Source organism: Hypanus sabinus, chromosome 2 (genome assembly GCF_030144855.1).
Source record: "Hypanus sabinus isolate sHypSab1 chromosome 2, sHypSab1.hap1, whole genome shotgun sequence".
NCBI classification, from domain to species: Eukaryota; Metazoa; Chordata; class Chondrichthyes; order Myliobatiformes; family Dasyatidae; genus Hypanus; species Hypanus sabinus.
This window is the reverse complement of record NC_082707.1, coordinates 73,617,622-73,635,783: the sequence shown is the minus strand read 5'-3', so window position 1 is coordinate 73,635,783 and position 18,162 is coordinate 73,617,622. Positions and strand designations below refer to the sequence as shown.

Genomic DNA, 18,162 nt, shown 5'->3' with positions numbered 1-18,162 from the left:
GGGAGAGGATTTTTGATCCTTATAGATAATAAAGTTCCCTTTGTTCAACATAAAGTAAGTTCTGATACTAATGGGCATTTGGTTATAGTATCAGGGAAACTAAGTAACAGACTAATGATGTTTGCCAATGTGTATACTCCGAATATAGATGACCCTGGTTTCTTTGATCTAAGTCGGTACTCATTGGTGATGGGTGGAGACTTCAATTGTTGCTTAGATCCAGTTTTAGATTGTTCATCTTCCAAACCAATGATACCAAATAAATCAGCTGTGTTTATTAAATCTTTTTAATGAAATGTGGTATTGTTGCTGCTTGGTGTTTTCTTCATTAGTAGACAAGGAATATTTGTTTTTCTCTCATGTCCATCATACATATTCCAGGATTGATTATTTTTTATGGATAGCCAAATTATTCCATCAGTTTTTTGCTGTGAATATAAAGAAATTGCTGTCTCAGATCACGAACCTGTGTTCCTATCTTTAAATCTTCCTGGTCCTCTTCAAACAAATAGGTTTTGATGATTTAATCTAACCTTGTTTTCTGATAAAGATGTTTTTAAAGTTTATGGAGAGACAACTTACGTTTTTTGAAGAGAATACATTAGAGGAGACTTCTAGTCTTATCAGATGGGATGCCTTTAAGCTGTATATTAGAGGACAAATAATTTCTTATACTGCAAATATTAAGAAAAAAGCTAATAAAGAGAGAAATGATTTAGCTAATCAGCTGAAACAGTTAGACCAAGAGTATGCCTTGGCTCCAAAACCTGCCTTATGTATAAGACGTGTTGAAGCTAAAACTAAAAATGATCTCCTTTTAACTTATCCAATTGAAACTCAACTCCTAAAAGATAAAAGTCAATTTTATATTCATGGAGATAAAACAGGTAAATTATTGGCTGATCAAATTAAAACCTTTATAGTTCAACAGCAGATTAAAAAATATGCAAAGCTAATGGTGATAGGACAACTGATTATTTAGAATTAAATGATACATTTAGAGAATTTTATTCTAAACTCTATAGTTCTGAATCTCCTAAGGACAACACTGCAATGAACAATTTTTTTAGACTAACTAAAGATTCCTTCAATTTCTGCCAACAATAGAAAGTTGCTGGAACAACCTATTTATTTTTAGGAAATTGTTGAGGTTGTGCTCTCATTATGTTCGAGGAAAGCTCTGGGTCCAGTTGGGTTTTCTGCAGAGTTTTACAAGACCTTTTCCTCACTGCTTATGCCTCATTTATGTTCAGTTTTTTTTTCAGATTCATTTAAGTTGGGCAGACTTCCTCCATCTCAAATGCTTCCACTTCACTTATTCTTAAAAAGAATAAGGATCCAATTGAATGCTCTTCTTATAGAACAATTTATTTACTTAATGTTGATACTAAGATCCTATCTAAAGTTTTGGCCAATAGGATTGAAAATATTTTACCATCTATCATTTCTGATAACCAAACTGGATTTATCAAAAATTAATATTCTCACTTTAATATTTGTCAGTTATTAAATGTTATTTATTCTCCTTCTAACATGACATCAGAATCTGTGGTATCCCTGGATGCTGAGAAAACTTTTGACAGAGTTGAATGGAATTATTTATTAAAAACTTTAGAAAAATTCCATTTTGGACCTGTTTTCATTCAATGGATTCAAATACTTTATTTATCTCCTTCCGCTAAGGTTATCACTAATTTTCATAATTCTAAACCATTTAAGCTTCAACGTGGCACTAGACAAGGCTGTCCATTGAGCTCATTGCTTTTTGATCTGGCCATAGAACCCTTAGCCATTTCCTTTTGATGATCTAATGATATCACTGGTATATTAAGGTGAGACACTATTCACAAAGTCTCGCCATATACTGATGATCTGCTGCTATTTACTTCTAATGTTGAGACTTCATTACCCCATGCGCTTTCTTTACTCTCCTTTTTTTGACTAGTTCTCAGGTTATAAATTAAACTTACATAAAAGTGAACTTTTTCCTTTGAATAATTTGATACCAGCCAATTCTAACCTTCCTTTTAAAATTGTAAGAAACCAGTTTACCTACTTAGGTGTAACAATCACTAAAAACTATAAGTGTCTATTTAAATAAAAATTCCTTGCCCTATTGAATTACGTAAAATGGATATTCTCAAATTGGTTGTCTCTTTTGTCATTGCTGTTTGGCCAAATTAATTCTACCAAATGAATATATCACCAAAATTTATATATCTTTTCAGGCATTGCCTGTTTTTATTCCTAAATCTTTTTTTGATTCTCTTGATAATCTGGTAGTATGAGAATTTGAGTACAATTCCAAAAATACTTTGGCTTATTGAGATTTTCTTTTTCAAGTCCCATTTTTTCGAATTATTTTTTAAACCTTCTATGATTGATGTGGCTTTAAAAGAATGGGATAGATTAGGTATTAAACGATTTCAGGGCCTATTTGTAGAGGGAAGTCTCTTTTCATTTGAACAACTGTCAACTAAGCATAGTTTACCCAAAACTCATTTTTTCTGATACCTACAAATAAGAGATTTTTTCCTGTCTCAAATAAGTATATATCCTAAAAGTCCTGATAAGAATCTACTACATATAATTTTTAATATAAAACCTTTTTTTATAATGGATCTATATCTAAACCTTATAATATGCTGTTGGGAATGAGAAGTGTTCCTTTAGATAAAATTAAAAATCTTTGGGAACAAGATTTACAGACTTCAATTTCTGAGGAAACTTGGAATCAAATTTTTAAATTGGTTAACACTTCATCGCTATGTGCTCGTCACTCTCTCCTCCAATTCAAAGTGGGGCACAGAGCCCATATGACCAAGGACCAAGGCACTTGATATTCCAAGCTGGCGGTGCGACACAACTTGCAGCAGGCACTCTGGAGCTGATTATCTGTTATTTGTGAAGCGGGGTGCCGTGCGCAATCCTAATCGATTGAAAACGGATGTGAGAGCACGGAGGAACATCGGGAAACCTCCCGGAAGACTTTCTTCGTTGCTGCTGCTGTGAGGTCCGGGACTCTGCTGGGAAGAACAGGCCCCCAGACCTAGGGGTCACATTGCCGATGGCCTTTGGCAGTGCCGTCTTAATACGCTCGGCAGAGGATGGTGTTCAGAGAGGCTGTGCCGGAGGGGATGGTCGTCGGCTCGAAGGTTCGGCGGACTCGGAGCCCGCTGCGGTCAGGTGGCTTTCGGTGTGTGCTGCGTCTGCGAGGCTGAGTCGGGGGGCGCCATGGAAGACCCTTCTGCCATCGGCGTGGGATGGCTAGTCTGTCGGGACCCTGGGGACTTGCGGAAACTGTGTGGTGATTTCTTTTGAACTAATAGTCCTTTAACATCTTTGGACTATTTTCACTGTGCCCATAGACTTTTTTTTTTATCAATTATGCTATTGTTTGCACTGTTGTAACTATGTGGTTTAGTTCAAGTCTTGTAGCTTTAGTTTTTGGTCTTGTTTGTCTGATGACTTTGGAGCTCCTTTCTGGGGAACGCGCTAAGATGGTATTAATATTAATATAATAATATTAATATGCAGCAGCCTCTCCGGACTCTGGATTGGGGATTGCCAAACGTTATGTGGATTTTCTGGTGTAGTCTGTTTTGTCATATGCTTTTGTGATATCATTCTGGAGGAACGTCTCATTTTTTAACTGCATTGCATTTGTGGTTTCTAAATGACAATAAAATGAATCTGAATCTGACAAGTTGTCTCGTTTTAATTTAGATATCTTCATATTGTGATAAATGTAATAATGGAGAAGCTTCACTCATTCATATATTTTGGAGATGTCCGAGTCTTGGAAAATATTGGAAAGAAGTATTCAGAACATTCTTGATATTTTTCAAAGTAAACTTTAAGCCTAATCCTTTGACTGCTTTATTTGATATTGTTAGAGGAAAGGATATTATTTTGGAGTCATCTGACTTGCACATTTTGGCTTTTTTTTCTCTTATTGCCAGAAGAACACTCTTGCTTAAGTGGAAAGATGCGACTCCTCCTACTCATACACAATGGTTATGTGATGTCATGTTTAAATTTAGAGAAGATTCAATGTACTTGTACTCTGTATTCTTATATGCAAATTGATGAAAATATTGGAAAGAGAAGAGTTTTAAATTCACATGTTTGCACATTGCAACAGAGTTTTCTAATGTATCTGAATACATTCTCCTGAATGCATTCTGAAACCCTGACACCTGCTTAACCATCATCTGGCAGCAGCTGCAGAATCCTTCCCTTTGTGCTTCAGGTACAGATAACTTGAAAATTGTTTGTTATTGCCACATGTACCAGGATACAGAGAAATGCTTTGTTTCGCATGCCATCCAGACAGATAATTGTAAACATCAGTACATTGAGGTGATACAAAAAGGGGAAAAACAAACTGCAGAATGTAGTTTTACAGCTACAGAACGAGTGTAGATAGGCAGACAAGGAGCAAGGACAACAATGACCATGTAGACTAGAAGATCAGAAGTTCATCTTTATTATAGAAGATGTAGCAAAATATCCAGTAAACATGATCAACTTCTTCATATTACCTATTTTCTTTGACCATTGTTGCCCACCCAGGATTGTTTACAGGCTATTTTCTTTGCTTTGCCCCCTTTATCAATGGCCCATCACCTAATTCACTGTGGATGCAGTGACAGAACCACTTCCAGCACTATGCTGGGGAACTGACACTCAGATCTGAAACAAAATGAAATTTGGAGTAGAATCTGAGGCTTCAAGCATTTCAGTCCAGGAGGTTAGGATCCAAAATAATTCCATTGGCCCCATCTTGTCAAATCACCAGTTGCTGGACACATTGGGCACAATCCTCACTGACTAAAAGGAAAGACTTTGCACAAAAAAAAATCAAAATTGATGCAATAAAATTGAATTAGGAAAATGGTTCAATGGTTTAATTTAATATCAGAGAATACATACAGTATATAACCTGAAAAACAGAAGAGAACCACAAAGAATGAGTGACAGTAAAACGTCAGAACCCAAAGCTCCCTCTCCCCCTCCCATGCACAAACAGCAGCAGAGCATTCCTCCCCACCCCCACTTACTTCAGCAGGAAGCCTCAGCACCCACCACCCACCAAACAAGCAATTGCAAAGCCCCAAAGAGAGACCATGATCTGCTGTCCAACAAAAACTAATCTTTCCCCAGACAATCCGACATGCCACAGGCTCACTCGCTTCATAACAAGGGGCAGAGAAGTGTCACCACCTCTCTGAAAATGTGCCAACTGTTGAAAATAAACACGAAAATATTCTAATTCTGACATAAAGCCACGTAACTAAATAAGGGTTTGCACGAGAAAAACATAGAATATTCCGCATGAACAATCTCGCTGATTTCTTCGGCTGTTCGTTTGCTCCCACAGATGCTGCCTGATTCGCTGAATTCCTCTATCCACTCTACACACCGTCTCCCGTATCGCTCCGGATTCCGCCCTCTGCGCTCTCTTTTGTCTCTTCTACACGAAGTGTTCAATTGAACCTAATTTCTCATCACAAACGTCAACGGCTACCAAGCAACACGCAAAATGCTGGAGGAACTCAGCGTCTATGGAAATGAGCATACAGTCTCCGTTTCGGGCACAGAACGTATACCAGATGTACTTTTGAAAGCACTAGCTTATATACACACTTTAAAGCCACGATTGCGTGTAATGTCTCTGAATCATATCGCCTGAGACATGAACACAGATGACTGAAGTTGAATCCTTCTTCAGAGTGCTTCTTTATTCTAGTGCTCCTCCAAGTAGCCGTAATAAGATGAGTATTGTGGATTTCTCCCTGATCTTGTAATAGGAGAATGATTTCTCGTTTTCCAGTTGCTTGTCGCTGAAAATGAGGCGCAAATCATCCACATTTCCGATACCTTAAACAGACAGAAATTGAGAAAAGAAAGAACCATAAGTAATCTTAAATCTATTGTCTGCGTTGTAATTAATCAAACAGGTTTTTAAAACATCAAATTCAAAAAGAAAACATTTTCAAGTCCAGAATTGTCTCGAGAAAACTGAATTCAAAGTAAGGTTTGAAACAACTATTTAAATATCGGTAAAACGTAACAATTCTGCCTCAATCCGCGAAGCTTTGTACGCATTGTCAACTTCCTGACAGGTCAGACCCTGAGATTTTCATCTCAGAAACCCATATGATACGCTATTGAAGTACCTAATAAAGATGGCAGTTTGGTTTTCAGCAATGTTTTAAAGGTAGTGATCTTCATCGCATTAAATTCAGCTTCGGACTCCGATATATCAACCATAATTCTTTCGCCTTTCAAACCAATAACGCACACTTGATAGATCTTTCCCATTTTGGTTTCTGCAACTTCGATTGCTGCTGTATCTATCACCCGTGAAGGTCTATTAAAATGAACTAGATTTAGTTTCACTTGCGTTACGTAACTCTGGCTGAAGGGTTGGGCTGTTCGATGTTTTGTGAACCGACGAGGGGACCGAAGTTAGCAAGTCAATGTCAGAAGAGGGCATAATGTCGGGATATCTCTGGGAGAGGTGGGCATAAAACAGGGCAAACTTTCCTGCGGGCCGTATTTTTAACAAAACAACAAGAAGTGTCCAAGTAAAATGTTAAACACGAGGAAAAGGGGAGATGTTACCGGCGCAAACAATGGTTCGGAGAAGCATCGCACCAGGAAGGAAGTTAAAGGAATAAACCGCCGAGGGAGTGGTCAGAGGGTTTACATTTCACTGTTCTTGTTTGGCGCAACCTGAAATCATAGTTCCTGATCTATACAAACTCCCCTGTTGTGAAGGTGCATCGGACGGGAACGGGTGCAGAGAAAATGTCCAATGATTCCAACGACAACAGATTGAAATTTGTTAAGCGACCGGACGAGATCACAGGTAAAATATGCATCACACCATGAGTAAAATAAGGCTGACCACCCCGCCCGCCAACGTCGAGTTTCGGTGGGCAAGCTCACTCTAGTGTCTTGTACACTAGTTGTTCCCACCCCGGATTAAAGGTGCCGTTTGGAGCGGAAAGTCTACGCGGAATTCTACGTGTGTAGAATCCGGACCCAGACCCCGGCGCAGCGGCCGCTGAATGGCTAATGGTCTTTGGCTGATCGACGACCCAGGGTAGAAATAGATTTTTGTCTAAGCCCAGACCTGGTTAGCTAACGTGGGATAGTGGGAGGTCGGTGTATGTTGAGAGCTTTTAATAATACTCCAAAGTGTTCTTGATATTTTTGAACTAGTTTTGGTTTGCCACGCAATCAAATCGTTAACTCAATTGACAGTAAACTTTCAGCCATTTGTTTGTTGAGAACCTATCTAACTTTGCCCTAAAATATTCAAAGATTTTGACGCTACAGTATTACGCTTCTGTGAAAAGAATTCCAAAGATTTAGGCAACCCTTATTTTTAAATAGCGTCCCCCACGCCCAAACCAGTTCTCGAATCTCCCACAAGAGAATCCCCTCGACATCATGTCAAGATCTTTCAGGATTTTTTTATACTTGAATAAAGTTCCTCTCACATGCTTCTCTAAACTCAGTACATACACACCATAGTTTCTTCATAGTCTCTTTCTGCTAGATGCGGGAATTAGTTCAGTGTACATTCCCAGAGCTGCTTCCAATGCATTTTAAGTCTTCTGAGTGTTTCTCCCTTTCTGAATCAGAATCAGATAATGGACATTGTCTTATGTGAAGTGAAAATTGATGTTTTCCCAAACCATGTTGTTAATGAACTTGAAGACGCCACAGTAGCGTAGCGGTGAGTGCGAGTTATTACAGCTCGGCGGGTGGAAGTTCATTTCGGGGTCCGCCTGTAAGGAGTTTGGACGTTCTCGCCATGACCGCGTGGTAGCCTATCGGCTAGTAGCCTAAATGGTCATTGTAAGTTGTTCAGCTTGGTGTTTGGCAGGTGTTAAATAGGTGAGTTGTTGGCCGACACAGTTTGTTGGGCCGGAGGTGTCTCTTCCTTGCTGTATCTCTCACTAATGGAAGACATTATGGCAATACAGTCTGCTCAATCTGTACAGTTTGTTTTTTGTGCATTGTGTAATTTTTGCTTCTATTCCAAGGTTCAAAAGTTCAAATAAATCCTTCAAAAGCAAGTAATCTAAATGTTCTTTGCTATTGTTTCATGGTATGTGGCTACAAATTGTTTGGTTTCATTATAGTTTTCATCTGTCTGATTAAATCATTCCATTGAAAATAGACCATATTCATTCATTGAAACAAAATTGCTTTTTACCTTTAACCCATAAATAGTTTATATACACTGTCAATTATTAGGCTGACTATTGTTTACCATTGTAATCATTTCTAATTTGTGTGTTTTATTTTTGTTACTTGTACTTGTAGTTCTGTGGATTAGCAATCAAACATTGTCGATTTATGTTGAGTTACTCTTTCTTCTTGTGTCTGTGGTATCCTGATGTGTTACATCTTGTGTTCTTTGTCTCTGAATATAAAATGGAAAGCCAGTTGGGTTTGAGATATCAGTTATGGTTTGTCACAAAGTTCAAAAATCTGTCCCTTTGGGTAGGGTGTGGGTTCCTAACTATATGCCTCAGCCCAGGAAAGGACCTGTCCCCTATCCTACGTCACAGACGTATGTATGAAACAGGACTTGCCAGGAAAGTCTGCTATGTTTGATGGGAATTCAGCTATGTTGCCAAAATTTCAGTGTTCTACAAATATCACTTTCTTAGAACAGCTCTGACATTCCAGCCTCATGTCCCAACTATCAATTCGCAATGGCCTCTGCCAGTGATGCAGATATGACCTGCTGGGTTTTGGCACACTGATTGGCAAGAAGACACAAACCAATTGAGACCCTGGAAGGAAAGAGGGTCCTTAGATTATTATAAGGAGAGTTGAGTTTGGGTAAGGAGTTGGGGGGGGGGGGGGAATTGAGATACAGGGAAAGATACTGTGTTTTCTTTGCCTAACTTTGGCAGAAATAATGTGGTGTGCCAGTCACTATTAATAATTTGAAAGGATTTTCAAATCATAATCAAATTTTTCTTGCTTCTAATTTTTTCAGAAATATAAACACTAAATTTAAGGAGATAATATTACTTTGTCTTTGTTCAAATTCCTTGGCTACTTTAGAAAGAACACAAAAATTAGTAGATGACTGGAACATCCTGCCATGGAGGTGATAGAAACAGATATCGGCAACATTGAAGAAGAATTTAAACAGACACATGAACTGGAAGAGTTTGACAGAACACAGACCCTATGCAAGCAGATGGGATTATTTTAACTTGGCTTCATGGTTGGTGCAGACATGATGTACCTATGAGCAGTTTCCTGTTAAGTACTTTTCCATGTTCTATAACAGAAAACAATCCAGAGCTCCTTCAAATCACCCCAGGATACATTTCAGTTAAAATGAAAATATATGTTTTGTAACCATTGGTAAATCTGTTCATTTCTTTACTCACATTTCTGGTATTTTCTTTACCAATCAGATCAAATTTCTTGAACCATTTTATTTTGTTTTATCTAAGCAAGTACTTTTAATGAAAAGTTCAAGAATTTGTTGCTTGTGTATACTTAAATTCTTAAACAAATTCTGTAGTAATTCCAAGAAAATGTTCCATTGCAGGAGATGATGACCCGAATGTTTACAGAGTGGAAATGTCCTGTGGACACGCTGTGGATCCCATTTCACTCACGGAATGGTGTCGGATCCGTATCAGCGAGGTGGATATCACAAACAATCCTTTCTGTTATATCTCATGCTCAATCCACTTTATAAATTGGAATGCTTTACAATATTTTTCAATGTCTTCTCCAGGGTCATTTCAAATTCCACTGCCCTGCATTAATAGATGGGACAAATAAAGGCTGTGGAAAGGAATGGTCCTACGTGGAGGTGTGCAGACACGCATTGCTCTCTGTTGAGGAACGACAGGATTTTGAAGAGAAGATTGCCACTCTCACTGCTTCAAGTTACTGTGAATACAAACAGGTAAAGAGGACTGGCATCTAACTAACTGCTAATAAATAGGGGTCAATACTGGGTTTGTGAAAGCTGTGAAGTTTGGGATGGTGTGAGAGTCTGAAGAAATGAAATAGTATTGAGGGAGGTTGACAGGCAATGTTTTAAAAAGGAGCCACCATTTAACAGAAATTTCAACATAATAAGCCAGGGTTCTCCCAAGGGTTTCCCAGAGACTATAACAATGAACATGTTAACTGACCATTTTTCTGCAAATGAGAACAGAGAGATTACCTGATCAAAATGTTTAAAATTATAAGGAGATTCGAAATGATCAATGTAGAAAATAAATTTTCACTTGTGGAAGAATACAATTTTAGATAATAAAAAATTTTCATGAAGAGATTCCAGGATTGTGAATTCAGGAGAGACAAGAGAAAAATACATAGTAACTGAGAACAAAAGCAAAGAAGATGAGGAATGTGGATGAGTGCATGAAGAAATAAAGATACACTGAGGGGCTGACATGAAATAAACTGACAAGCTTTACATGTGGAAATGAAAAAACAATCAGTGTTTTGGTTAGACCTGCCTTCAGGATTGGTAAGGAAGGGAGAAGACATCAGAATAAAAATGTTGAAGAAGGGGAAGGAGGACTAGCTAGAAGGTAATAGATGAACTGAGATGGCTGGGAAAGGTAAACGGCTGGAGAAGGAGGACTTTCCCATCAATCCCACAGAGAAAGTGGATATTGTTGTATTGTGGTGGACTGACCCCCCCCCCCCCCCCCACTCTGGACCATCAAAACATTGTCTCCTACTTCATCACTAACCTCAACTCTGGAGAACTCCTATCCACTACCAGTGAACTCATCATTCGCTTACACTGCTCTGCTTATCTCTAGCTCCTACCCAAAATCCACAAACCTGAGCCCCACTCATCTCATTTTCACCATGGGCATCGATACCCTCTATCCCCCATCAAGAAGGCCTTAAATCTTTCTTCAAAAACAGATCGAAGCAGTTCCCCTCCACTGCCACCATCCTGGCAGAACTGTCCTCATCCTCAGCAATTTCTCGTTTGGCTCCTCCCAATCTCTCCAAACTCAAGGGTTAGCTATTGGTCCCAGTTATGCCTGTCTTTACAATGGTTATGTAGAATGTTCCCCTACTCTTCCTGTGATAATTTGATGACTGCAGTGGTGCTCCTTGTACACCCTTGATGAGCTTGTCAATTTCATCAACTTTGCCTCCAACTTCCAACAGCCCTTCAATATACTTGCCATTTCTGACACCTCTCTGCTTTCTCAATCTTTCTTTCTCCATCCCTGGATACAAAGCATCTCCCCACAACTTTTATAAACCTACCGATTTCCACAGCTACCTTGACCATAACTCTTCTCACGCTGTCTCCTGTAGAAATGCTGTTCTCTTTTCTCAGTTCCTTCATTTCCACTGTATTTGTTCCAGATGAGGCTTTCCTTTCCAGGACATCAGAAATGTCCTCCTTCTTCAAAGAACTGGGTTTCCGTTCCTCCACCATTGATGCTGCCCTCACCTGAATCTCCTCCATTTCCAGACACCCACTTCTGAACAGGGGTAGAATTCCTCTTGGCCTCACCTGTTATTCTCCACAATTTTCACTAACTTCAATACTTCAATATTACCTCAACACATCTTTACCTCCACCCCCCCCCCGCTTTCTATGGGGCTTGCTCCCTCTATGAGCTTCGAGTCCATTCATCCCTCCCCTCTGATCGCCCTCTTGGCACGTGACAAAACTGTGGCACACCTTCCTCATTCACCTACTCCCTTACCTCCATTTAGGGCCCCAAGCAGTCCCACTAGGTGAGATAACACTTCACCTGCGAATCTATTGGAGTCATCTATTGGACTCAATGATCCCAATGTGGCCTGCTCTATATTCGTGAGACCTGTTGGAAACTGGGGGACAACTTTGTTGTGCATCTCTGCTACACTGCCAAAAGCAGAATTTCCCCTTGGCAAAGCACTTTAATTCCTATCCCTATTCCTGCTCAGACATGTTGGTCGATGGCCTCCTCTTTTGTCATCATGAAGCTGCACTCAGGGTGGAGGAGTAACACCTCCAACCTGATGGCTACCCATTCTGCATCGATTTCTCCTTCTGGTAAATCTTTTCCCTCAACTTTCCCTCTTAGACCATAAGAATTTGCCCTTTCATCCCACTAAATCTGTTCAGCCATTCGATCATTGCTGATCCTGGATCCCACTCAACCCCATACATCTGCCTTCTTACCACATCCTTTGATCCCCTGACCATTCAGGAAACGATCAAATTCTGCCCTAAATATACCCATGGACTTGGCCTCCACTGCAGTGTGTGACAGAACATCCCACAGATTTACTATTCTGTGGCTGAGAAAAATCATCCTTACCTCTGTTCGAAAGGGTCGACCCACAATTTTGAGGCTGTGCCCTTTAGTTCTGGACACCTCCACCAGAGGAAAATCCTCTCCACATCCACCCTATCTAGCCCTTTCAACATTCATTGGGTTTCAATGAGATCCCCCCACATTCTTCTAAATTCCAGTGAGTACTGGCCCAAAACTGCCAAACTGCCCCTATTCTTCTATTCCCCACTTCAATCTCTGACCTCCCCTCGCCTGCTTATTGCATCCTCCTTGTGCCCACTCCTACTTCCCTTTCTCTCATGATCCACTCTCCTCTCCCATCAGTTCCTTCTTCTACAGCCCTTTACCTTTGTCACCCAGCTCATTTCACCTACCACCTTCTAGCTAGTCCTCCTTCCCCTACACCACCTTTTTATTCTGGCATCGTCCCCTTCTTTTCCAGTCCTGAAGAGTCTCAACCAAAATGTCAACTGTTTATTCCTATCCATGGATGTAGCCTGACATGCTGGCTTCCTCCAGCATTTTGTGTATGTTGCTCTGGAATTCCAGCATCTGCAGAATCTATTGTATTTGAGATTTTTCATTGGAGCACACACACCAAAGTATTGGCTCACTTCCAAACTGTTAATTCTGCAACATTATTTTCACCAATAGCTCTGCACAGATTTGTCAGCATTTTTTTATTGCTGCTCATAAATGTGCAAGTCCCAGACTGTCAGTTATGTTCTAACAATGAATTCTGCATGAATGCTCTCAGAAGGAGCTTGTGGAATTCACAGTATGTAGATTAGAAAAATAGTTCTCTGACCTTGCATCAGGTTAGAGAAGATACAGGACCCATGAACTTTTCAGTGGAAATTGTTGGTAAGAATGAAGGTATTATATACCTTCAACTATTTGCATGTTACCCTCACTGCCAGTGGCACAGGCAGCAATCTGCAGATTACTACCTTAGAGGTCCTGCTTTTCAGCTTTCTACTTAGCTCCCTAAATTCTCTCTTCAGGTCCTCCTCCCTTTTCCTATCTATCTTATTGGTGCCAATCTGTATCATGATGGCTTACCCTGCCCCTTCAGAATGCCATGGACTCAATCTGAAATGGTTCTGACCCTGGCACCATCTGGGGCAACATACCATTTGGGTGTCTCTACCATGTTCACAGAATCTTGTGTCTATGCATCTAACTATGGAATCCCCTATCAATACTGCAGTCCTCTTCTCCTCCATTCTCTTCTGAGCCACAGCTTCAGACTCTCCTTACTTTACACCATCCTTATATTATATTGTGAAGATCAGCAAAGATGATGAATCAAGAACTTTGGGCCAAACTCAAGCAAATGAGCATCAATTTCTGGTGGGGGTGGGGGGGGGTTAGGATGCTACTACACAGGATTGAAAGAAACTGCATAAAGTTGTGAACTTAGCTTCACTATGAGCACTAGCCTGCAGGACATCTTAAAGGAACGATGCCTTAAAAAAGTGGCATTCATCATGAAGGACTTTCATCACACAGAACATGCCCCCATCTCATTGCTTCCATCAGGGAGATACAGGAGCTTGAGGGCACACACTCAATGATTCAGAATCGGTTTCATCCCCTCTACCATTAGATCTCTGAATGGACATTGGACCCATGAACTCTCCCTCACTACTTTTTATTTTCATTTTTATACTTCTTACTTAATTTAACTATTACATATATATTTACTGTAATTCATGGTTTTCTCTCTGTTCTTATTTATTGCACTTACTGCTGCTGCAAGGACTACAAACTCCAGAACACATTCCAGTGATATTCACCCTGATTCTGATTCTGAAATGACTTCAGTTTAGATGGATGGCTCGGTTTGCACGGAGCAGTTGGACCAAAGGGCCAGCTCACGTGCTGTTTGAATCTATGACTCTATGACTCAAAGATGTGATTCTGCTGTAAATCAATGTAAGGGGAAACACAGTGATTGTGGTATAAACCCATATAACCAAGGAATTAATCATCAGATGAATATCACTCCAGAAATCTCTCATTGTATTTAGTACTTAGCCAACTGCTTAGGTATAACATTTCTGGTGGGGTGGGGGGGTGGTAGGAGGGCAGGGATCTAGATATTGTTACTGTGATAATGATTTCATGTCTAAACTACAGCAAACTTTTATTTTGTGTGGAACATCAAAAATTATCAATACGGGAGATGCCATAACTTTAATTTTGAAGAAGCACATTTACAAGCTAAGATTACATAATTATATACAGTTTATTATCAGAGGTGTATGCCCTTAATTACTAATTTCACCATCTGTCTTTGTTTAGTGTCCTAGGTGTGGGACTTACGTGGAACGGAAAGATGAGACAAACGTATCAGTGACTTGTTCAATCTGCACGGCCATCGATGGAATCCCTTTGGAATTTTGCTGGCAATGTATGAAGGAGTGGAAAGGCCCAGGTCCGCGATCTGATAAATGTGATAATGAAGGATGCATTAATATCCAGCTGGAAACCTTGAAGAACTGTGACACAAAAATTTTACCTGACAGCAATATTCAAAATTGTCCTATAATCCGTGCTTGTCCCACTTGTGGTTTGCTTATAGAACATAAAGATAAGTGCAAATATATCATGTGTGTCAGATGCCATGTGGAATTTTGCTTTGCCTGCCTTAGCACAAAGGCAATTTGCAGTGAATCATCTGAGTATTCTCGTTATTGTGCTATACCTGTAGCCCCAAGGCAAACAAGTATTCCAGTGTGGAATCGTACTGAAGATCAGGCCTCCAAACCCACTTCAGATTCCTATTCATTTGGCAGTCCAAATCCCACTCTAAATTATATTCTAAATCTTGTTCAAAATCCCATTCAAAATCCTGTTCAGAATCCAACTTTAAATTCTAACAGCCATCCCAAGGACCAAAGTTGTACGCTTCTATGACTAAAGAATCCCGATCAGAGATTGCTGAAGGTACAAAACATGCAGAACAGTCAGTTAAACATTGTTAGAGCGTATTATGTAATTTGCTTGACCCTTTGTTCTTGTGATGGATTGTTTCATTCACTGTTCCCATGGTGATCTGATCTGAGAATCCATAAGTAGAATAAATAATTGTCATTTCATCTTCCCTAAAACATCCAGCCCTGGTTTAAAGTGGACCAATGCATTATGTGTATATACAGGTTAATTTCACGATAATCATGTCTCCTCATTTTTCTGCAACATTCTGTGTATAATGTGAAGAAAGCATAATTGATTGCTTTTGTATTTTATGTGTTCTTCTGCAAGTACTTCCCAGACATAGAATCAGCTGACTTTCTTGTTTTATTGTTTAAATGTATTAACATGTGAACTGCATCAATATACAAATCTCCAGAAGTAGGCTGATTTCCTTTGTATTTACTGTATCTTCTGCAAGTACATAGAACATAGAAATCTACAGCACATTACAGGCCCTTCAGCCCACAATGTTGTGCTGACCATGTAACCTACTCGAGAAACTGCCTAGAATTTCCCTAACGCATAACCTTCTATTTCCCTGAGCAGCATACACCTTGCTAAGAGACTCTTAAAAGTTGCTATTGTGTCGGCTACTACCACCATTGCCAGCAGTGCACTCCACAAACCCACCACTCTCTGTGTGAACAACTTACCTCTGACATGTTCCTTGTACCTACTTCCAAGCACCTTAAAACTATGCCCCCTCATGTCAGACTGTTCAGCCCTGGGAAAAAGCCTTTGGGTATCCACAAGATCAATGCCTCTGATCATCTTATTAGGTCACCTCTCATCCTCCAGCACTTCAAAGAGAAAATTCCAAGTTAACGGAACCTATTTTCATAAGGCATGCTCTCTAATCCAGGCAAAATCCTTGCAAATCTCCTCTGCACACTCTGTATACTATCCACATCCTTCCTGTAGTGAGATGACTGGAACTGAACTCAATACTGCAAATGGGGTCTAACTAAGATCTTATATAGCTTTAACATCACGTCACAGTGCTTTAACTCAACCCCACAGCTGATGAAGGCCATCACACCGCTTAGTTTAGAAGTATTAACATGTGAAGTTCATCAATATTCAAATATCCAAAAATAGGCTGGTGCATTAAGTAGCGTGTCAACTTGAGTTGAAATATTATGAACATATATTCAAGTATTTTATGATCTTTTATAAAATAAAATTTATGTTTGGCAGAATTGTGCAAAAAGCTATTTGACATGAGTATATTTAAATGAATAAATGGAAACAGAAACAAAAATAAATTGTTCAAATCACAAAATGCAGCCCAAACCTTCTGACATATTACCCACTCACATCCATCAGATATTTACTCCATAATAAAGTACTTGCAATGAGTCTTTATAATTTAAATTATTCACTATTCAGAAAAAATGTTGGTTACTCACTGAGAAACACACCATCACAGGAGACAGAGAGCTTATCCTTCAGTGGTGTACACAGTCTTCAGGCATAGGTTGAAGACGTGAAGGGAAAAATCTAACAAACACCTGAAGAGCAACTTCTTCATGCAGAAGGAGGTGAGTGTATGAAACCTGTTGCCAGAGAAATTACTTGATGAATGAGTTGGGTGAAAGGGCCTGTTCCTATGCTGAATTACTCTATCAGTCCGTGACTGTTGCCCTTCGCAATGGTTTAAAAATGTACTGTATGCATTTAAGTATGCTTCACTTGGGTTTAGTAATTCTACACACTAAAATCATCTTACTATAATGCAACTAACAGATAATAAGGGTACTAGAAGATAGTTATAGTTATAACATTACTAAAGCCCATATCACTGCTAAGATATATCTAACAGCTGTTTCTAATATTTACATCATTTTAATCAGTGGTGAACCTAATATTAACTTCCCACCTATATAGTTGTATGGTTAACATTTGTAATGACAGCATTCCCACTTCGTTCTGCTGTACTGCTCACATCAACTTCCGTTCATCTATCTCTGCAGTCATTGCAGCAGAATTTTTTCAGACTATCTGACATGTACACCAGCAGTGTTCTGAAGAGGTTTGAAGGTTGGCTGTCCATTCTCAAGATTTATGTGTAAACTCTCTGAGAAAATTTGGATGAGGTGCATTGCCAATTTTTGTACTTGACTTCTCTTCTTCACAGCTTGCTCTTGTTGTAGCTTCATTGGGTAGGGTGACATCTAATGCACAGATGTCAGAATAGGGGACCCCAGGGAGACGGAACCAGAGCTTGACAAACCCAGACAGGGCCTTATATACTGCAATTGTGGTAAGCTGTCTTTACTCCTGTACTCATATCTTTTCTCCATAAATCCCAATTGTTATCTTCCTAATTACTAGTTTCACCTGGTTTTGATTTACTTCAGTAAGAGAACCCCTGGGATCCTTTGAACATCAATGTTATTCAATCTCTAAACATTTCAAACACTCTACTTTTCTGTATTGTGCTACATTCCTGTGCCCTCAGTCAGGATGTCTTTATCCCACTGAAACCCCTTCAGATTCTTCATCCAACCCAGTTATGTCTTGTCAGCAAACCAAGAAATACAACATTTGATCCTCTCAGTCAAAATGTTGTGTCATTCCTGAATCGTTGAATGCCAAGTGCTGATCCCTGCTGTAACCGATCAGACACAGTCTGACGACCTGAGAGTGACATTCATTCCTACTCTTCGGCTTCTGTCCAATTACCAGTTCCCAGTTCATGTCAGAGTATTACACCTCACTCCAACCGTCTTGACCAGGTCTTCTACGGGACTTATTGAAAGCCTCCAGAAATTCAAAACATGATGCTTGCTGGATCCCCATTATCTATTCTCTCTTCGCTGGGTGCTTGGTGAGGCTCTCCCTCACTGCCCAC

At 39.6% G+C, this 18,162-nt stretch overlaps 1 protein-coding gene across 2 annotated transcripts; it reads left to right on the top strand.

Moving 5' to 3' along the window:
* The first annotated feature begins 6,631 nt into the window (after positions 1-6,631).
* On the top strand, positions 6,632-15,691 carry LOC132379889 (uncharacterized protein DDB_G0292642-like). 2 transcript variants are annotated; one of them, XM_059948189.1, is made up of 4 exons: positions 6,632-6,877; positions 9,599-9,696; positions 9,791-9,964; positions 14,634-15,691. In XM_059948189.1, the coding sequence occupies exons 1-4, from the start codon at positions 6,817-6,819 to the stop codon at positions 15,246-15,248; spliced, it is 948 nt and encodes a 315-aa protein (XP_059804172.1). In that variant the 5' UTR covers positions 6,632-6,816; the 3' UTR covers positions 15,249-15,691. The 2 variants fall into 2 exon arrangements, with proteins under 2 accessions (XP_059804172.1, XP_059804181.1); XM_059948198.1 differs by lacking the exon at positions 6,632-6,877 and adding an exon at positions 6,898-7,114.
* Positions 15,692-18,162: the final 2,471 nt, after the last annotated feature.

Coding starts and splice junctions, on each gene's coding strand:
- LOC132379889 (XM_059948189.1), top strand. CDS start 6,817: ATGTCCAATGATTCCAACGACAACAGATTGAAATTTGTTAAGCGACCG. Junction 6,878..9,598: donor GCGACCGGACGAGATCACAG/GTAAAATATGCA, acceptor GTTCCATTGCAG/GAGATGATGACCCGAATGTT. Junction 9,965..14,633: donor GTTACTGTGAATACAAACAG/GTAAAGAGGACT, acceptor GTCTTTGTTTAG/TGTCCTAGGTGTGGGACTTA.